Source organism: Ursus maritimus, unplaced genomic scaffold, assembly GCF_017311325.1.
Source record: "Ursus maritimus isolate PB19 unplaced genomic scaffold, ASM1731132v1 scaffold_16, whole genome shotgun sequence".
NCBI classification, from domain to species: Eukaryota; Metazoa; Chordata; class Mammalia; order Carnivora; family Ursidae; genus Ursus; species Ursus maritimus.
In genome coordinates, this window is record NW_024424008.1 from 35,139,728 (window position 1) to 35,161,452 (window position 21,725).

A 21,725-nucleotide genomic window follows, 5' to 3' on the forward strand; every position below is an offset into this window, starting at 1 on the left:
TTACTAGGGAGACCTTCATGTCCGATGCTCCACAGCAAACATTCTAAACATGGGTCTGTACCTGCTCACATTTCCTCCTTCCTTTACCTTCCAAGTTCAGGCTCAAATTGCCTCAGACCTTGATTACTTCCAGAACCTACAGACTGGACATGCATTATCTTTGTCCTTCCTCACTCATATTCATCCTGCTTATGCATTCCAGAATGTTCTTATATACAAATTATCTCATCATATCTTCATAAAAACCTTCTCGGCTTCTCTACTACTTATGAAATAAAAACCACACTTTGATTTTCATAACTCTCCATCCAGATTCAATTTACATCTTCTTTCCATCCCATGTCAAGCCCAAAGCACAACAAAACAAAGTTGCAAACAGCTCCCACACAAATTCTGCACTTTTTCTGCTCCTGGTTCCTTCCTGTCTGATAGGAAAGGCTCCATTCCTGTCTGACTTTCTTGGTTCTCTTTACATATTATACATTTTTATAAAAGTTTAATTTTAATTTCTACCTTCTTTCTGAATCCCTTCCTACTTTATCACTTTTGCCAGATCACTCTCTTCTATACGCTTATCATTTCCTTGCACTCAGATAGAAAGAAAATATGCTCAAAGTACTTATCAGGAAGGGTTATAGAAACTTGAATAACATTCTTTGACCACACACTTGTAAAAAAGAAAGCAACAAATATTCAGAGTTCCAAATAACTTCAGCCCTTGAGATTCGGAAAGTGAACAAGTGCAGAGATACCCTAAATCACACTGAGAAGTAAGGTTTCCCAAATGCTCATTCTATCATGATTTACATTCACAGGAGTACTACAAAGGAAATGCAACCCACAGAAACCTTCTGCATCTTTAGCAGATCACAGGAAAAGATAGGAGGACATTTTTTCTCCATTTCTCCTTTCCCCCACCTTTGCTTTATCATCAGGAAAAACCCTCAACGGAAGTATTCAGATCCCTGGAAGAGGGATTCGGTGAACCACCAAAATGCAGACAAATCAAGACATGGGTCCAAGAAAGGACTCTGACTTGGTGTTGAGTCTTCACTGGTCACCTTTTTGCATTAGGAAAACAAGGTAGTGTGTCTTCTTGTGACATTCTCAACCAGGGCAGCTCCTCCAGTTCTGCTGAGGACTCTGTCCCAGTCTCATAGCTGATGCTGCTCCCAACACTTCGGGCCCACCTGGAAGAGCTCAGCCCTTCAATGTAATTCATGACTCATCTGCAACACAACAGTCCACATGAAAGCTCTGATTGGAGTTACACATTGACCATCACGCCCGAACATCAAGTCTGGGTGCTACTCCTGAAACAGGCTTCGAGAGATAAGCATCCTCATCACTTCATTGCTACCTGCAAGGGGGAGGAAGGATGAAGGATTTAGTCGCAGCAAAGTCTGAGAGCTTGGTAGAGCTTTAACCACGGGGCTCCAAGCCTCACTCGGGGTAGTAGTGGATATAAACCACAACTGTTGCTTTAACCCTGAGTGGGATGGGATTATCAGACTCCTCCCCAAAGTACGGAAAAATGTCAGGAAGTAAGGAATAAATGTACTCTTTAAAAACACCTCTCCTGGGAGAGGGGAAGATGGCTGCGTAGGAAGATGCTGAGCCCACCTCCTCCCGTGGACACACTGAGCTCCTCCCATGGACACATTAAGGCTGCAACTATGTACAGTACAACTCCCTCGGAGAACCTAAACTCTAGCAGAACAGCTATTCCACAGCTAAAGCTATACAGAAAAAGTCACACTGAGAAGGGCAGGAGGGGCAGAGACCGCTGGGAACCAAACCCACGGCACAGTGACCCACGAGGAGAAGGATATCACAGGTGTGGAGGTCCTTCCTGAGGAGCGAGAAGTTCAAGTCCCACAGCAGACAGCCCCTGCCCTGGAGATCTTCACTGGGAAGATGAGGCCCCATAATGTCTGGCTTTGAAAATCAGTGGAGCTTAACTCTAGCAGAGCCAGGGAGCTACAGGAAACTGAGGCCCTAGTCTTAAAGGGCCCACACGCAGTATCAGTCTCTCGGAGCCCAGCACAGAGGCAGCAGATTGAAAAGCTCCTGGGTCATGCATGAGGGAGGTTTAATAAATAATTTCCAGGTGTGTGCCAGAGGGGCAGGGATCTGTAGGAACTTTGTCTGGGAATGGAAGTGTTAGCAAATGCCATTTTTCTTATACTCCTACAGTTTAGTTAGCCAGATGTTTCAGGAGCAAGATCTGACACCCACCCTACCTTGCTAGCACTGCTTGCCCCACCCTGGCATTCTCCTGCAGACCTGCCTGGCTCAACACGCTCAACCCAGCAGATGTCCCTCCAAGCAGGTACTAACCACCACCCCTGGCAGGCAGCCTCTGTGGGGACCAGTGCCTGCCCCCACCCAAAGTCCCTGCCGCCCACTAACACACCCACAAGACGCACAGGTGGGCCCTGCAGCCAGCCACCAGCATGCCCACAGTAGTTACAGCCCAGACACAGCAGCACAACACATGCAGACCACATAGGGGACACCTTGGGAGTGCCTGGATCTAGTGACCAGGAGGGATTGCGCTACTGAGCCCCCAGGATGCCTTCAATACAGGACATTCCTTTCAGGACCAAGAGAATCTCGCTTACCTGATACACAAAAACAAAAATGAGGAGACAAGAATATGTTCCAAGTGACAAAACAAGACAACACCTCAAAAAAAGAACCAAACAAAACAGAGATAAGGAACCTACTTGATAAAGTTTCAAAATAATGGTCATAAAGATGCTCAGGGGCCTTGAGAGAAGACTGGATGAACTTAGTGAAAATTTCAGCGAAGAGACAAAACATAAAACAAAAAACATCTGAAGAATACAGTAACTAAAATGAAAAATACACTAAGGGGAATCAACAGCAGATTACAGGATGCAGAATGGATCAGCAATCTGGAAGACAGGGTAGTATAAAGCACCCAAGGTGAGCAGCAAAAAGAAAAAAGAATTTTAAAAAAGGATAGGTTAAGGGACCTCTGGGACAACATCAAGCATACTAACATTTGCACTACTGGGGTCCCAGAAGGAGAAGAGAGAAAGAGGCAGAAAACTTATTTAAAGAAATAATGGCTGAAAACTTCCCTACTCTGGGGAAGAAAACAGACATCTAGTTTCTAGAAGTACATAGAGCCCCAAATAAGATAAATCAAGGAGATCCATAGCAAGTCATATAATATACATATATATAATAAATAAAATGGTAAAAATTACATATAAAGAGAAATCTTAAAAGCAGCCAGAGAAAAGCAAATAGTTGTACAAGGGAAAACACCCATAAGGCTATAAGCTGATTTTTTTAGCAGAAACTTTGTGGTATGATATATTCAAAGTGCTGAAAGAAAACACCCATAAGGCTATAAGCTGATTTTTTTAGCAGAACAAAGTGGTATGATATATTCAAAGTGCTGAAAGAAAAAAAACCAACCAAGATAGTCTACCTGGCAAGGAGAGATAAAGAGTTTTCCAGACATGGGCGTCTGGGTGACTCAGTTAGTTAAGCGTCCAGCTCTTGATTTTGACTCAGGTCATGATCTCAGGGTCGTGGGATCGAGCCCCGCGCTGGGCTTTGTGCTCAGCACAGAGTTTGCTTGTCCCTCTCCTTCTGCTCCTTTCCCCTGCTTGTGTGCTCTCTCTCTTAAATAAATAAAGCAAATATATAAAGCAAATACTAACGGACATAAAGAGAGAAATTAACAGTAATACAATAATAGTAGGAGACTTTAACACCCCACTTACATCAATGGACAGATCATCCAGACAGAAAATCAATAAGCAAATAGTGGCTTTGAATGGCATGTTAGAACAGATAGGACTTTAGGACTTCACAGATATATACAGAACATATCCAAAAATGTCAGAATACACATTCTGTTCAGGTACACTTGGAAGTGCACATTTTCTAAGATAGGTCACATGCAAGGAGGCCACAAAATGACTCTCAATACATTTCAGACGACTGAACTCATATTAAGCATTTTTTTCAACCACAATGGTATAAAACTTGAAATCAATTACAAGAAAAAAATGGTAAAAAAACACATGGAGTCTAAACGTGATATTAAACAACAAATGGGTCAACAAAGAAATCAAACAGGAAATAAAAAAAATACCGTGAGACAAATCAAAATGGAAAGACAAGTTCCAAAATCTTTGGGACACGGCAAAAGCAGTCTAATAGGCAAGTTTAGGAACTTCTTCTTCAAGGAACAAGAAAAATTGGGGCACCTGAGTGGCACAGTCAGTAGAGTTAGGGTTGTGAGTTCAAGCCCCATGTTGGGGTGGAGCCTACTTAAAAAAGAAAAAAACAAGAAAAAAGAAAAATCTCAAATGTACAATCTAACTATACACCCAAAGGAATTAGAAAAAAAGAATGAACACACCCAAAGTCAGTATTAGGAAGGAAATAATAAAGTTCAGGGTGAAATACATGAAACAGAGACTAAAAAAACTATAGAAAAGATCAGTGAAACCGAGAGCTGGTTCTTTGGAAAGATACACAAAATTGATAAATCTTTAGCCAGACTTATTAAGAAAAAAAAAGGGAGAAGTCGAGCGAATAAAATCAGAAATGAAAGAGAAGTTACAACCAACACTACAGAGACATAAAGGATTACAAGAGGCCACCATGAAAAATGATACACCAACAAAGTGGACAACCTAGAAGAAAGAAACAGATAAATCCCTAGAAACATACAATTTTCCAAGACTGAATCAGAAATAGAAAATCTGAATAGACCGATCATGAGTAACAAAACTGAATTATCAATCAAAAAACTCCCAACCATGAAAAGTCCAGGACTGGACAGCCACAGAGGGGAATTCTACCAAACATTCAAAGAAGAGTTAATATCTTTCCTTCTCAAACTATTTCAACTGTTGAACTACTGTGTTGCCCACCTGAAATTAATATAATATTATATGGCAACTATATTTCACATAAAAAAAAAAAATGTACCTACAAAAGCACAGAAAAAGCCCCAGAGGAGATTTTTTGGACTTACGTATAAAAGGAATCCAGAATATTAGTTCTGAATGTGGAAACATGAATGATTTTTTTAAACTTTTCCTATATTTTATAAGCTTTCAACAATAAATATACCAATCAGAAAAGTGAATTTTAAAAGGACAAAAATATTTTCCCTGAAAGGAGGGATCAATTTCTTGCTTCATTTTTACAGCAGCTTTAATGCAAAGAGAAATATGAACCTCCATGAGGAATGGGCAATCACACATCTCAAATAAAATCAAACCTAAAATTGCAGATTTATCCTATAACAAAGTCCACGATGAAAGAAAGCGATACCAAAGTAAGACCAATGAGCCAAATTTTCTGTAAGTGGATGATGACATGGCCTCAAAAAAATGTACCTGGCTTTTCCCATTTCTTCTTACAAGGTTAAAAGACAGAGTCAGAATAAAGGTGAAGTCTCATGTTGTTAGACAACAAAGTTTACCTACTAAACTTGTCATTCATAAATGCTGGGTATGGAAGTAACTGCAGGAGTAATCAGAGGAAAAAGCCTATGGAGAACTTAAGCACCAGTGACCGAGCTCATTGGCATATTTCAGGTATGAGGTCTGCAGAAGAAAGCAGACTCTAACTTTTAGAAGCCTGTGATAGAACGTAACACCAGAGCAGTGGGTTTCAGAGTGTGGTTCCCAGACACACAGCAGCAGCCTCACTTGAAAACTTGTTGGAGATGCAAAATTCTCAGGCCTACCTAAGACCCCTGAGTCAGAACCTCTGGGGGTGGAGCCCAGCAATCTGTGTTCACAAGCCCTCTGGGTGATTCTGGTACCTCCTCAGGTTCAAGAATGCTTTGAAAATGACAGAGACCAATGCCCATGGGTCTCTCCTATGCCTCCCTGGAAGCAGCCCCACATTGTATCACTGAAAGTCACTTAAACAAGCTTTTGCCCCATCTGGCTCTCCTACAATGTAACCACCCCTGGCTGCCTATGCGAATAAGACAAGAGTCATGTAATTTCCAGACTTCTGCACTGGTGTGGAGCATGGAAAATGCCATGCTCTGAGCCGGCCTCCAGCAACTTACCCATTTTCCAGGCCAATCCAGTCTGTGATTGCCAGGAAAAATACCCACATGATTTAGTTTATACTGAAAAATCCATTAGCAATATTGATAGAGATATCATCAATTTATAGAAGTTGCCTGTGATCAAATTAGCTCACATTTGCCCTGTACAGAAGTTTTGGGATCCCTGAGGACCAAGCACTTCATAAAAGTCGATTACTGTTGACGTTTTCAAAATGCTTTCCCATATATTATCTGAGTTTGAGTGTTCTCTAAAATTTGCAAAGAAAAAGAGCAGAATGGAGTGACTTGATAGCTTACCCATGGACAAAGCAGAGCCCCCGACTCCCAAGCTAGTGCTCTGTATGACACCCACAAACACTTCCGGAGCAGGGTCAGGAGAAAGAGGAAGGAGGAAGGCAAAAGACAGACAGGGCCTGATGGAACCCTCAGAACCAGTGAGCGTGGGGACAGACAGGCTGAAGAAAGTGGCGATCCCAGAAGCATTCTGGAGAATGGCTCTGGCAACTTTTACCTTCTAGGATTTGATGGACTCTGGAGTCCCGCACATACTGCTGAACAGCGTAGTCCTTCAGGTAGCCATAGCCTCCATGCATCTGTAAAGCCTGGTTGCAGATCTTCAGGGAGACAGGGATGAGACATCTTTGATTGGGGGAACACATGACTTCTCTTTCTACCCCAGCCCCCAATCTGGCAGCCTGCTGTAAACTAATACGAGGAAGAACAACCTACAGATAACCAGCCAAGCCCAGAGAGGGGCTCCGTATTCTGTGTGGTTAGACAAGGGAAGTTCACCTACTAAATCTGTCAGTTCCCACCAGGCGGGCAACTCAGAGAGCTGTGCCGTTCTGGCTTTATTACCTGCCGGGGACAAGCAGGCCTGCAAGTACTTTGGCTGGGACTAGGTGACGCTACCTATGGTGCCATCTAGTGGCAATGCAGCCTCATGTGGGAATAGTTCTGCGCTTGACATTTTAAACATAGCACAGTGCTGAATTTGAGCAACAGGCATTGGGCTGCCCTGAACCTTCTTCCAAAGGTAGTGTCTCATCTAGAACACAGTCAAATGACAGTGACAGATTTGAATGTGTAATGGCACAGAGCAGGTAAAAAGTCAGCTCTGGGAGCTCCCAAGCAGGCCTCTCATGAGTTCATTTATATCCTTAAGCCCCAAGGTGATCTCGGCAGCATCCCAGGAGTGGACTAATGGCTCTCAACAGCCCTGGACTTAGCAGCTGCTCCTTGTCCACCCAAGACAGCCAGAGGGCATCATCACGCACAGCAAAGCATTCATCTGTAGCGAAGAGCTTGGCCATCGAGCACAGGGCCACTGCATCTTCCCGCTCCTCCTGCAGAGCCACTGCTGCGTTGCGGATTATCAGCCGTGAGGCCACCAGCCTCGTCGCCATATCAGCCAGTTTGAATCGCAGGTACTGCAGCGCCAGGGGAGAAGAGAACCGGACAGGACCCACAGGCTTAGACCAGCACCTGATCTGGGGCCCTCTATAAGACATCTCTCGTGAGGTCCCTTTTCTAACTGACCCCAAGCTTCAAAGTCCCTGCCTCTTCTACAGAGAAAAGGTACTGCCTCGTGAGTTCTAAGCCTACTTTGTTTGCCCTGTGCTTCCGTACCACCTCCTGAAAAAGATTACGGATAAAATTAGAACACATGTTCTCAGACGGGGGCAGCACTCTAGTGAAAACTCATAACCTCACCCTCCGAGAGAATGTGGGCCACAGAGCAGGTCTCATGCAGAGTGGAAAGCAAATGCAGGGGCCACTGGGAGATTACCTGGTTACTGGCCAGAGGCTCTCCGAACTGCTTCCGAACACTGAGGTAGTCTCGGGTGAGGACAACTGAAGCATGAGCAGCTCCTAGGGAGCAGGAAGCTGGAAAGGAAGAGTGCCAGCATTTCAGCTGAGCCAGGACAGTGCTGCTTGCCCCTGCCGGGCTACCTCCCTGTCCCACCCTGTTGTGTGCTCACCAACATTGATCCTCCCTCCATTCAGTCCTTTCATGGCAATGATGAAGCCCTGTCCCTCGTTTCCAATTCTGTTGGCCACGGGCACTGTACAGTCTTCAAAAATCACGGCACAGGTTGGCTGTGAATTCCACCCCACCTGGCAAAAATCAGGCACTGTATGGCTGCCCAACAGGGTGGCATTCAGGGCACTGACTCTTCACTTCAGCCTATAAGCCCCTGCCTGCTCTCTTCCCACACTGTTCTCTTCTTTGCTCACTACCTTAGGGCCATACTGAACTTTTTTTTTGGTTCCCCCAATAGGCCATCTACTGTTGTCTCTGCCCAGAATTCTTATGTTGCTTCTTCTAATACTCTGGATCTCATCTCATGACCTCTAGTGATATCAAGTCATGACCTCTGGGAGTCCAGCCATATTACAGAAACTTTCAAGCTCTCCTCAGTGTCCTATCAACATGTTTTATCTCTTTTGTAGCACAGAGCAATACCAGATGGTACCTTGCTTATTTACATGTCCGTTGCCCGTCCCTGCTTGCTGACAGGTAAATCCTATGAGGGCAGAGCTTTGTCTTTGTTCACTGCTCTACCCCTACTGTTTACAAATGCTTGGCACACAGTGGGCACTCACCAACTGTTGAATGAATACAGAGGTGTCCTTCCAAATTTGCCTTACATTAAAAAATAAATAAAGCGAAACTAATAATTAAAAAAGAAATTTAAAAAGAAAGATAAATGTATACACTTAAAGGTGAGAGAAAACAAACAAACAAAAAAGGTGAGAGAAAACAGAAAACAAAAGGAAGAAAAGATACACTTTTTGTTTCTGGAACTTATTTGCGATTTTTCTCTAGGCACGAAACTGGACAGCTTTGGTGTTCTGTCAACAGATATCACAAATACTGAGGTGGATACTACCTATGTGTGTTGAAACAATCACTCACAAACAACCTAAATCAGTATAACTTGATCCTGTAAAATTATGTCAGACTATATAAGTCCATGTTGTATGATCCAAAGCAGACATTCCTAGAATTAAGATATTCCACAACTATTTATCTTATATATCACATATACAACTTAAATGCCACAATTACAGCTTATATACCTTATGCAGATAAGACAACGTATGTCTTCTAATTTCAAATAAGGCTAGGAGTGACTTTTGTATCCTCCTCCCCCCAGGAGCCAGCATCACGCTTTGCACATAGTAGGAATCTAGTAAAAACCTACTATACTATAAATGAAAAGGGGCACTAAAAACTCTAACTCTTTGGCAGTTTACAAAATATCAGGAAAGCTCATGAGGGGAAATATGGAAATCCTAGGAGCTATGAAAGGAGAAGTATAGTTAGGGGTCACTTCATTACCTGACTTCTCCCCCCAAATCCTAAGTATAACAGTACATATCGGAGGGAGATGACTATTCTGGTCCCCCGGCCTAACAAATCTGAATGGGTCTCATCTTACTACCAGCTACAGCTACGGAATCACACTTGTACTATTCATGGTCTGGCCCTGGGATTGCCATATCCCAGGAATGTCTTTTCAAAGCACCTATGGAAACACTCTCCCTCTTACATTACTGAAACACTCACAACCATCTCCAATGAGTTTTGTTTTGTTTTATTTTTATTTAAAGAAGAAAAGTGACCCATATGCTTTTCACCCCTTAGACTTGTAGTCACCACCAGATCTGTAAATGTTTCTTCCTGGGATAAAAGAATGTGCCAGAATAAGAAGCTGGATAAGAAACACAGGCCAAAAGTGGAGGCAGGACAGATGTCAGAGAAATCCCTCACACTAAAAAGACAGGTAGCTCATGAAACTTACTGGTGCACTTTCCCATTTTTGCCAGTGGTATGGTATTCTTTCAGCTGTGCCCTATTCTATTCCATATGCTCCTGCTGANATCCTAATAGAAGCAACTGCATGCAAGTCAAGTTAGCAAGTAGGTAACCTATTCCCTGAAATAGAACAGAGGTTGGTCTGGCAGGTGGCAGACTCTTGAATTGTTTGAACTTGAATTGTTTCGTGTCCAATAGCCACTCACCTTTTTTTCCTTCTTGCCAAAGCTGAGGCCAGGGGTCCCCTTCTCCACAACTATACACGAGATGCCTTTGGGGCCTGGAACTCCTGTTCGGCACATGACCACGTAGATGTCTGATTCACCTCCACCACTGATGAAGGCCTGGGGGTTGGAGAGGGGGTGTACAGGGATCAGGAAACACATCCGTCCCTGGAGCCTAACACCTGGGAAGACAATCGGAGTCCTTCCGATAGTAGGACTCCTAAGAGGCATGATGGCACATAGAAATGAAGGAGGGGTAAAAAGAACCTGTGCTGACTGGGGGGTCAGGGATCTAGCTGATGAGACCATAAAAAGGACAGACAAAAATGAGCAAGATTATTTGGAATCAGATCAGAAGAGCGAGAAAGTGAAGGTAAATAAAGGGAAACAGATCAGAGGTTCTCTACCCAACGTGTAAAACTCCTAGGAAATATTAACTCGCAGATAGCAAGGATCCAGGCGATGTCAGCAGGAAGATGGGAACAATCTCCAAGGTGTTCGGTAAGGTGGGCATGCTGGTACCTTGGAGCCATTGAGGATGTAATGATCTCCTTGTCGTTTCGCTGAGGTCAAAAGGGAGGCAGCATCACTGCCACTTCCTAAGGCAGAAATCAAAAGGAAGCAGAAAGGATGGGAGAGAAAGTCAGTGAAGGTAAGGGGGCCCCAGCATGGTTCCACTTCCAAGGAAATCTTCCCTTATAACCAACAGCTCAGCATTTCATACTTTAAAACACAGACAGCCAGAGGAACTCTCTCTATTTGCTGAAAACTGTGGACAGCAATTAGACCATTTTCCACCTCCCAGCACACTGAATACAAGGAGGCGCCAATCTGCAGCCTGGAGACACTCTGCCCTAGAGCCCTCTTAGGTTTGTGACACTCCACGACCAACTTCATGGTAAACAAGTGTCATATGTGTCACTAGCACGAGACAGTACCGAGTGATTTCGCCTCAGCAGCATCCCCTGCTACATCTCACTGTCAGTGGCAGACCCACCTGGTTCAGTGAGGCAGTAGGAAGCAAACTTCTCCATGGTACAGAGCGGTGGGCAAAATTTGTGCCTCTGTTCCTCATTTCCAAAGGTATCAATCATCCAGACACACATGCTGACCGGTACGCCAAGAAGAAAAGACAATGATAGAGTTAATATGGAGAAAAGGAAATCTGAGGGGGGAAGGGATGGGGAAGGAAAACACAAACAGCAAAGCACAGTGAAGAGGAACAGAGAATAGGAACAGAAAAGTCGCCACTGAGAAGATTCAACTTTAAAGGGAAGGCCTGGCCGAATCGCCAAGGAACTGCTGAAAAGGAAAAACAGCTGGAGGCATCACAATGCCGGATTTCGAGCTGTACTACAAAGCTGTGATCACAAAGACAGCATGGTACTGGCACAAAAACAGACACATAGACCAATGGAACAGAATAGAGAACCCAGAAATGGACCCTCGGCTCTTTGGGCAACTAATATTTGATAAAGCAGGAAAAAACATCCGGTGGGAAAAAGACAGTCTCTTCAATAAATGGTGCTGGGAAAACTGGACAGCTACATGCAAAAGAATGAAACTTGACCATTCTCTCACACCATACACAAAAATAAACTCCAAATGGATGAAAGACCTCGATGTGAGACAGGAATCCATCAAAATTCTAGAGGAGAACATAGGCAGCAACCTCTACGACATCGGCCAAAGCAACCTTTTTCATGATACATCCCCAAAGGCAAGAGAAACAAAAGATTAAAATGAATTTATGGGACTTCATCAAGATTAAAAGTTTCTGCACAGCCAAGGAAACAGTCAGAAAAACTAAGAGGCAGCCCACGGAATGGGAGAATATATTTGCAAATGACACTACAGATAAAGGACTGGTATCCAAGATCTACAAAGAACTTCTCAAACTCAATACACGAGAAACAAATAAACAAATCAAAAAATGGGCAGAAGATATGAACAGACACTTTTCCAATGAAGACATACAAATGGCTAACAGGCACATGAAAAAATGTTCAAAATCATTAGCCATCAAGGAAATTCAAATCAAAACCACACTGAGATACCACCTTACGCCAGTTAGAATGGCAAAAATAGACAAGGCAAGAAACAACAATTGTTGGAGAGGATGTGGAGAAAGGGGATCCCTCCTACATTGTTGGTGGGAATGCAAGTTGGTACAGCCACTCTGGAAAACAGTGTGGAGGTCCCTTAAAAAGTTAAAAATTGAGCTACCCTATGATCCAGCCATTGCACTACTGGGTGTTTACCCCAAAGATACAGACGTAGTGAAGAGAAGGGCCATATGCACCCCAATGTTCATAGCAGCAATGTCCACAATACCTTAATCGTGGAAGGAGCCGAGATGCCCTTCAACAGATAACTGGATCAAGAAGTTGTGGTCCATATATACAATGGAATATTACTCAGCTATCAGAAAGAACGAGTTCTCAACATTTGCTACAACATGGACGGCACTGGAGGAGATAATGCTAAGTGAAATAAGTCAAGCAGAGAAAGACAACTATCATATGATTTCTCTCATCTATGGAACATAAGAACTAGGATGATCAGTAGGGGAAGAAAGGGATAAAGAAAGGGGGGGTAATCAGAAGGGGGAATGAAACATGAGAGACTATGGACTCTGAGAAACAAACTGAGGGCCTCAGAGGGGAGGGGGGTGGGGGAATGGGATAGACCGGTGATGGGTAGTAAGGAGGGCACGTATTGCATGGTGCACTGGGTGTTATACACAACTAATGAATCATCGAGCCTTACATCGGAAACCGGGGATGTACTGTATGGTGACTAACATAATATAATAAAAAATCATTTAAAAAAAAATAAAATAAAGGGAAGACCTGGGTTAAAACATATTCGTGGTGGGGTGCCTGGGTGGCACAGCGGTTAAGCGTCTGCTTTCAGCTCAGGGCGTGATCCCGGCGTTCCGGGATCGAGCCCCACATCAGGCTCCTCTGCTATGAGCCTGCTTCTTCCTCTCCCACTCCCCCTGCTTGTGTTCCCTCTCTCGCTAGCTGTCTCTGTCTCTGTCAAATAAATAAATAAAATCTTAAAAAAAAAAACCAAAAAACATATTCGTGGAACACGTACCACCCAGAGATAACCAGGGCCAAAGTATTTCTTACTTGGATGTTCATGCTACTTCTAGGTTCAATGGGTTCCCTAAAAATCAAAGAGTTATATGTACTTTGACAAATTCCTGGGGGCTTCATCTTTGGGTTGAGGAAGACAGGAACAGGGCCCTGACCACTATCCTGGAGAAGTCTGTTTGCTTCCAGCTCAATCTAGGATTTGGGAGAAGAAGGACAGACCTCATTCTCTAAGAAACATACAAAATGACAGACTCAAGTCCAAGAGGCAGCAGCAGACCTAGAATGAACTTTTATCTTTTTTTGAGAGAGTGAGTGAGTGCATGTGCTTGCGAGTAAGGCGGGTGGGGAGCCCAACATGGGGCTTAATCCCACAACCCTGAGATCACAACCTGAGTTGAAATCAAGAGTCAGACACTTAACCGACTGAGCCAAGCAACCCAAGCGCCCCACCCCTTTTTTTTTGAGAGTAGAGTGAACTTTTATAGTCTGGTTCCTCAATGGCAATCAACTTGAAAAGATGAACTTTTCCCTATTTACCTGAAATTTCCCAGTCAACCCAATGAATACTTCACTGTGCTCACCAAGCTTTGGCACTCACTTGTGGATGCTAATATAGGCTGTGGTGCTGGTGCAGCCTGTAGCCAGGGCCTCAAAGATGACAGATGTATCGAGCCGTGACAGTCCAGACCCACCCACATCTGTTCGTACGTAGACTCCCCCAAAGCCGAGCTGAGCAGCTTTGCGCATTGCGTCCACTGGGAACAACTCCTACGTACAAAAGAGAACAGGGTCATCAGTTAGGCATTCACAGATGGACGTTTCTTTAAAGGGCACAATGAGGGATTAAGATGTTCGCATTTGGGAGAGTGTATATATTATCTTAATAGGCTATTTGTTATCTCTAGTAGCAGTTAAAATGCATTCTATAAGCACGATTTTCTAGCATTAAAGTTCCTTTTAATCATCAATAGAATTGCCTTGGTTTTAAGAGTGTCCAAATCTTTGTACAATTAAAAACAAAACAAAAACAAAAACAAAACTAGTCTTTACAAGATGAGGAAAGGAATCACAACATTACCAGTACTCTCATTTGCATTAAGAGTTGTGCGAGGAGAATAAACACGGAAGAGTTAGGACTACAAGGGGATGAAGACAGGGTCACCATAGGAGGCATCTGCTGGAATGTCTAGCCACAAGGAAAATTCCCACCTTCTGGTCCCACTCTGCCATATTTGGAGCCATCTCCCGGGCAGCAAAGTCAAAGGCCACTTTCTGAAATTCTTTTTGCTCTTCATTCAGTCCCAAGGAAGCTGTGGATAAGACTGCATATATTCAGTTTCAGGACAGGGGTCAGGGAAGAGTAGTGCCAAGATCAAGAAACATGAAGTTGAGACAGGGACATGCTGCAGCATTTCTCTTATACAGTACAAACTTTAACATCCATAGAATGGCCTTGTCCACCATTAATGATTTCTCTGATACATCATCTCCTTTTCCCTTTTTCTTTCCTCCCCAGTGGTTTGGCTGGCTCTTATTCTTTCAGTACTCTTATTTATCTCTTCCTCTTCATAAATCCACATTAAAAAATAGTAAACACACACTGACATTAGTAAAAAAATAGTAAACATTTCTTTCCCTTTAGGATGTCCTACCTTTTCTGTATTGGTATCCTGGGAAAATCTGTCCTATCTATGAATCTCTATAGCTGTCTGTCTGTTTCAACATATTCATTTTAAAAGATCACTTGGAAAAGGAAGATATGTATACTTTGGTTTACCTTTCAAATTAAGGAAAAGATCCCCTAATAAGGCTGTACATTTGGCAAATCGCAGACATTCACTGATAACACTGATGATGAAAAAAGTCTTCCAGTGTTGAAAACATGGTTAAGGCCTTACTATATCTGTTTTTACCCAATGGACTCAGAATTCTCAGAACATTTTCTATCATAAACTATCAGTGATGTGACTTTGGGTAACTCCTTCACTTTGGGGTTTAAGATACTTAAAAGCTAAGGACAATGAATTGACTGACATCACCAGGTAGGTAGTATGGCCTTATTAGGAGAAGTTTCTCTAGAACCTTAAACATCTAATAAAAGACTACTAATCTAATCAGAGGTGATATTCTTCAGGAGAAAGAGAACTTTATCTACCAACATAAACATAACTATTAATTTACAATATGATTACTTCATGCATTTTCTTTAAATAGCCACTTCCCAAATGACATGAACACCATTTTTTACAGATTTTTTTTCAAAAACTGCACAGAGTAAGATGCGACTGAATTAGAAAGCAGACATCCAAGTCAACTAGCTAGTTAAGTAAGATGTAAAATATTTTTCCTATTTTGCAAAGTGATGCAGACTTCCAGCTAGCAGCAAGCCAGAGCTGAAAGTAAACGGCCTCAGCAAAGCTCCCGTGAAAACCACCACCTTTTGGGGATAGTGTAGCCAATTTAGAAAAGATGGGACGACACATCCTGGGAGTCTACATCGGGATCGGCAACCTACACAGAGTGAATCAGACTTACATTGTTCATGTTTATGTCTCTCTTGTTGTCTCTTACTACTGTCATTTTGAAAGGACCACATGCTGCAGGTGTGTAGGAAAAAATAAAGTGTATGCCTATACTTTTCCAAGCGAAGCCCTGAGGGACAGCGGTGGCTGTAAAACGTAAGGCAGAAAGAACTGCTGGGCTCTATTACCTTCTCAGGTTTCATCTTTTAGTGCTAAAGACGTGGTCATTATGGGGTGATGCTAAAGAGCATTAATGTAAGACTATGGAGCCATACTCGACAGTAATTTATTTCAGTGCCTAATAGCGATGCATAGTCCTCCCACTAGAGAAGAAGAGCAGGTGGCAGGCATGGGCAGCAGTAGTGGCTGGCTATGTGAGCCAGGAGAAAGCAGTCTGTCTGTACTGGGGAAACTCAGAAAGGAATACTTGTGAGGATTAGAGATTAGGCTACTTGAGAAGCCTAGCGTAGAAACTTACGTTGGTTGTTACTCACAGGAATACGTTTAGGGATAAACAATTCAGGGTTCCTGACTGAGAGTCAGGTCATTTGTTTGCAGAAGTCTTGAAGAAATGCTCTTGCAGATCCTAGCTCAAAGACCATTCACAAAAGAGTATTTATTGAATGTCTACCGTGGAACAGTGCTGGGGTTACAAAGATGAATACAGTCCATTCACACAAAGGTTAACATAAATATGGTGATAATGTAAATCTTACAGTATAAAGAGAGGTGCTACAGAATTTCAGGCCCAGCAAGAGCTCAATAAATGTTTACTGTTATTATTATTAGAGTAAAACAAGTAGTTCAAAAAACAAAATGTTCAAGAAATAGGTTTGAATTGTATCCTAAGTAAACAGGGAATAGGTGTTTGCAAATCTTAGGTACAAATATATACATTTTGAAATGTAATATCTAACCCAATTTTTGATAAGGGAATGCTAATAAAATGAGAGAGCCGCCTGGTGGAAAAAAGTGGAAAAGGCAAGCTAAAAAGCAACTTATACACAAGAAAGCATGGTAACTAAATAAAAATACCTGAGTTCCCAAAATACATTAAAAACAAAACAAAAACTAGACTTCACAAAGTTGGCTGGAGTTACTAGCAGAGTTCAAGAAGCCAACACACAGAGTAAAATGTAAAATGGCAAAGCTAAATAGAAAAAGGGCCTGCTGCTCCTGAGTGACTCAGTCCATTAAGCATCTGACTCTTGATTTCAGCTCAGGTCATGATCTCAGGGTCATGAGAGCCAGCCAGCCTGGGTTGGGTTCTGCTCTGGGTGTGGAGCTTGCTTAAGATTCTCTTTCCCGGCTGAAGGGAAAGGGGAACCCTCCTATACTGTTGGTGGGAATGCAAGCTGGTGCAGCCACTCTGGAAAACAGTACGGAGGTTCCTCAAAAAGTTGAAAATAGAGCTATCCTATGACCCAGCAATTGCATTACTGGGTATTTACCCCAAAGATACAAATGTAGGGTTCTGAAGGGGCACCTGCACCCCAGTGTTCATAGCAGCAATGTCCACAATAGCTAAACTATGGAAAGAGCCCAGGTGTCTATTGAATGAATAAAGAAGATGTGGTGTATATATATATATATATATATATATATATACAATGGAATACTACTCATACACACACACACACACAAACACACAGAGAGAGAGAGAGAGAGAGAGAGAAATCTTGCCATTTGCAACAACGTGGATGGAACCAGAAGGTATTATGCAAAGTGAAATAAGTCAATCAGAGAAAGACAATTATCATATGGTCTCACCCACATGTGTAATTTAAGAAACAAAACAAAGGATCATAGGGGAAGATAGGAAAAAATAGAAGATGAAATCAGAGATAAGCCATAAGAGACTCTTAATCATAGGTAACAAACTGAGGTTTGCTGGAGGGGACAGAGGTGGGAAAATGGGGTAACTGGGTGATGGACATTAAGGAGGGCATGTGATGTAATGAGCATTGGGTATTATATGAGACTGATGAATCACTGACCTCTACCCATGAAACTAATAATACATTATTTGTTAATTAATTGAATTCAAATTAAAAAAAAAAAGATTCTCTCTCTCCCTCTCCCTCTGATAACTTCAGTTATACCATTGTAAAATGAGGGGCCTGCACTAGATATTGAGTAAATTTCCTCATCTGTAGAATGAGGGAAGTATGCATAATGAATATATGTAACATATAATAAATAAAATACAAATTATAATTCTCTTAAAAATCATTTTTTACTTATTAAAATATGCAATGAAACAAATGTTTGTTAATCACTCCACTGATATTCTAGGATGTAGAATGATACATTGAAAGGGCAGTTTCCTTTCATTTTACTAATTAAGAGATACTTTGTTTTAAAAAGGTGTAGAAGTACCTCACTGGCTAAAGCTACACAACCAGCTGCTGGAAATACTCCCGCATATGTAACCTATTTGTTAGTTAGTACTGAATATTAACCTAGTATTTAATCTATTTGTTGCCAGAACAACTCCTTTTTTGCCTTGGAATCAGCAGGAGTGACCTTGTTTACCTAATTCCAATTGCTAGAACAGGCAGCAACTTGTGAAGGAGTTTTAGGACACGGAGAAGAAAACGGTATTCTATACTAGTGTATATCATAGATCTGGGTGTCAATTTAAGGGATTCATACCGAATCTGTTACAAAGAAAAGTGACATTTATTAAAAAGATTTTTTTTTTTTTTCAGAAGAAAAAACATGATTAGGTAGTGGACAGAGTCATAAAGTGGCTGGGCATCCCTAGGGGGCCTAGGCCCACATCACTCCTGTTATTCACATCCAAATTATTTGCGTGGTCCCTGAAGACATTCAGGTCTGTCAGCTCTGGGTAGTTTCCCATTTTCAGTCATAATTATTTCTCAATGGGAATTTTACCAGTAAAAGTGTTTCATAACTACAGGTTGTAAGTCACAAAATTTATGTGAGCAAATCTTGAATCACTTAAAGAAGGAGCATTGCTTTACCTACCACAACCAGCCCCAAGCTATCTACATTTTTACTACCTTTACAACTGTAAACAACATAGGATTAACACAAAACAAAGCCAGGGGTTTCTGTGCACCTACTACTTATCTGAAAGCAGGGATAATAACAGAATCTACCTCAGAGTTGTGAGGATCATTATAAAACCCTTAGTTATTGTATTCATAAGTAAATGAATTGATTTACTTATTAAACCTGGTATCAAGAGGTTGATACTACCAAGTACGTTTATGGAAGACCTGAACAATTAGCAAATATCAACAACAAAGATTAAGCTGTATTTTCCTTTCTTCAACTATCTTCAGGGGGCCCCTGTGACATAGGCAGGAGGGAGAACAGAGTTAAAAAGCCAGAGGGCGGCCTGGAGCACCCGTTTCCGACGCCTGGCTAGTTTGGGAGTGGGGTGGAAGAGTAGCAGACGAGGCCCAGGGGCGCAACAGATGGAGGCCGCAGAGAGTGAGGGAGGTCAGAGAAGCCAGCCAGGTGGACAGAATGGGGAGATCGGCCGGCGGGAAGGGGCAGGTGGGCCCGGGGGTGATGGCCCAGGTGACCGCCCAGGGCGAGCCGGGGCTGACAAGCACTCTGTGGGCGCTGAGACCACGGCACCCCCTCCTCGCCCGGGGACCGGACGAGGTGAGTCTTACGGTCTATGCAGGAGACCAAGCTCCGGCGGCCGCTCTTGGCTGGGGCCCGCAGAGCGCCGCGCGAGCGGTAGAGCCACCCTCTCAGCCGCCAACATCCGCTCCGCAACATAGCAGCAGCTCCTACTCCGGCCAGAACCAGCTCGCAGGGACTTGGTCCAGGACACCGACCCGCAGTGCACCCTGGGAGCTGTAGTGCACCTAGCGGCCCTCACGGCCCGGATTCAGGCGGGCCTGCTCAAAGAGCGGGACTACAACTCCCAGAGATCCCTACGGCCGCGGTGCGAAAGTGCCGTATGTTACTTAGAGCGGGGTGGACTCTGTTGCCGGCCTTCGGCGCCTGGGTGGGGTTCTGTATGCGGAGTCGTGGGATCAGTTGCTCGGGAGAGTGGTGACTGAATGAGAGAAGGATCAGGGAGAGAACCGAGGAGACTTTAGCGGCAGGTTATGCAAGATGGAGATGGGGGTGTAGATAACTGGGGAGGATTTGAGGGGCCCAAGCCCAGTTGCATCTGTTCTCCGCAAAAGCCCCTCGGGGCTGAGACTCAGATTCCTCTCATTGTTTCCATCTTGCTCTGCGCAGGTTTCTGGGGGCAGATAACAGAGCTGCGTCTTGTTTCTCTTGGTTGATTTGGAATCCTCTGCTCTTCAGCTCCCGCAGGAAAACCATGCCGAAACCCCGGAAGAGGCTCGCCGGGGCTGCTGGGCCTGCTGGGCCAGGTGAGCTGCACCTAGGCTGCAAAAAGGCAGCCCTGTAAAGCAAGTTTCTCTAGGATCTGTTTAATACTGTTCACTTTCAGGGCTCCTGGGTGGCTCAGTCCGTTGAGCGTGGGACTCTTGTTTTCCGCTCAGGTCATCATCTTAAGAGTGGGATGGAGCTCAGCGGGGACACTGCTTCTCTCGTCCCTCTCCCTCTGCTCATACCCAAGCTCTCACACACTCCGTCTCTCAAATAAATAAATAAATCTTAAAAAAAAAAAAAATACTGTTCACTTTCAACTCCCTGCCTATGGGGAAAATCCTTTGTGATTGTTTTTTGTTAATGTTATCCCTAATTGCCCTCCATCTTCTTTTCTCTTCCCACCAAGCTTATACCCAGAGCCTCTTCTGTTTGTTCATTGAAGCAATAGTTGTTTCGTGTAGATACGGGGTGGGTTGTACAAAGGTAAAGAACATACGGTTGTGCTCTCATGGAAAATGCAAACAGACATAAGTGAAAGTGTCTTAGAAAACCACGGCTTAAGGGTATGAGAGCAGGGAGGAACACCTTGAGAAGGAAGTGGAACTTGAGTCCATCCTTAAAGAATGGAAAAGCTTCCCACAGGCAAAGAAAACAGGATGCCATTTTTATATTCACAAGGATGAATGGAAGATGAAGAACAGGAACAAAGCAACTGAAGGTAGAGAATGTGCTTTTGGACTGACTACAACACACTGTGTTATTTAACAACACATAATGGTGTTTGCAGTGTGCTTAACTCCAAAGGGACCACCTAAAAACTAGGCTAGGGAGGATCTAACTACTAGACATCTATAAATGATACTTAATGAGAGCTGATGTAGGAACTGGGACTTAATTCAGAGGTGGTGTAGTATGGTCATTAAGTGTGGATTCAGATAGACCAGGGGACAGTTCCTGATTATACCATTTACTGAAATGTGTAATCTGGGGCACATTTAGCAGATGAACAGAACACTTCATACATTATGTAGATTAACTGAGTTACTGTGAGGGTAACAAATAGAGCTTATATAGTAAGAATTGAACAACTGTTAGCTATTGAGTGCCTACTATGTTCCAGGCACATTTTCTCTAATTCTCTTTGGAAAAAATCATCTTTGCCACGTCTGCGAAGTCCAGAATGAACTGTCTTATCCAACGTCTCTCTTGGCACCTTGGTACCTTCAAGGAGCAGGAGGCAGGCCACAAAGCACAGTAAGCAAGCAAAAAAAAGAACCACGAGATGGTGATGAGAATAATATTTACTGAGCATTTATTATAATGCCAGCCATTATTTAAGCCCATTGTTTGCATTACATTATTTAATCTTCAAAATAAGTCTGTGGAGTAGGTGTTCAGTTTCCTTATTGGAGAGAGAGCCTCAGCAAAGGCACAGAAGAGAGTGAGGGAAAGAAAAGAATATACTTAATAGAAACCAGGGACTCTATCAGTCCCAACCCAGGACCACGTACGCTATTCTTATCCCACTCAATGGATAATCCAGGAGATACCCTGTAAGGTGGGCATTCCTGTCCCATTTTTATAGAGAAACTGAAGTTCAGCAATTCAGCTGCTACTGCCAGTAATTGACAGATCCAG

The 21,725-nt window shown here is 43.1% G+C and overlaps 3 protein-coding genes across 6 annotated transcripts in view; 1 reads left to right on the plus strand and 2 right to left on the minus strand.

The window, feature by feature from the left end:
• Nucleotides 1-692: 692 nt before the first annotated feature.
• Nucleotides 693-19,598, minus strand: ACAD8 (acyl-CoA dehydrogenase family member 8). Of its 2 annotated transcripts, none has more exons than XM_040631009.1 (11): nt 19,409-19,598; nt 14,446-14,546; nt 13,835-14,004; nt 11,130-11,239; nt 10,655-10,731; nt 10,115-10,252; nt 8,068-8,203; nt 7,875-7,972; nt 7,363-7,515; nt 6,597-6,699; nt 693-1,360 (listed from the first exon to the last, which is right to left on the minus strand). In XM_040631009.1, the coding sequence occupies exons 1-11, from the start codon at nt 19,515-19,517 to the stop codon at nt 1,308-1,310; spliced, it is 1,248 nt and encodes a 415-aa protein (XP_040486943.1). In that variant the 5' UTR covers nt 19,518-19,598; the 3' UTR covers nt 693-1,307. The 2 variants fall into 2 exon arrangements, with proteins under 2 accessions (XP_040486943.1, XP_040486944.1); XM_040631010.1 differs by lacking the exon at nt 19,409-19,598 and adding an exon at nt 16,237-16,817.
• Nucleotides 19,599-19,698: 100 nt separating this feature from the next.
• Nucleotides 19,699-21,725, plus strand: part of THYN1 (thymocyte nuclear protein 1) — a 5,178-nt gene continuing 3,151 nt past the window's right edge. The window contains exons 1-2 of one of the 3 annotated variants that reach the window (XM_040631011.1): nt 19,699-19,849; nt 19,989-20,125. In XM_040631011.1, the coding sequence (XP_040486945.1) occupies nt 20,074-20,125 (52 nt within the window). In that variant the 5' untranslated portion in view covers nt 19,699-19,849; nt 19,989-20,073. The remainder of the gene's footprint in view (nt 19,850-19,988; nt 20,126-21,725) is intronic. The other 2 variants (XM_008688331.2, XM_008688333.2) reach the window with 2 other exon arrangements.
• Nucleotides 21,128-21,725, minus strand: part of VPS26B (VPS26, retromer complex component B) — a 26,583-nt gene continuing 25,985 nt past the window's right edge. The window contains exon 7 of the mRNA XM_008688337.2: nt 21,128-21,308. Coding sequence (XP_008686559.1) covers nt 21,219-21,308 — 90 coding nt within the window. The 3' untranslated portion in view covers nt 21,128-21,218. The remainder of the gene's footprint in view (nt 21,309-21,725) is intronic.

Excerpts from the sequence above, each read along its gene's own strand:
- ACAD8 (XM_040631009.1), bottom strand. The coding sequence starts at position 19,517 with ATGTTGCGGAGCGGATGTTGGCGGCTGAGAGGGTGGCTCTACCGCTCG. Across the intron at positions 14,547-19,408 it reads CTTGGTCTCCTGCATAGACC|CTTCCTTGGGACTGAATGAA; the intron begins GTAAGACTCACC and ends TCTTATCCACAG. Across the intron at positions 11,240-13,834 it reads GCCTATATTAGCATCCACAA|CATGTGTGTCTGGATGATTG; the intron begins GTGAGTGCCAAA and ends CGTACCGGTCAG.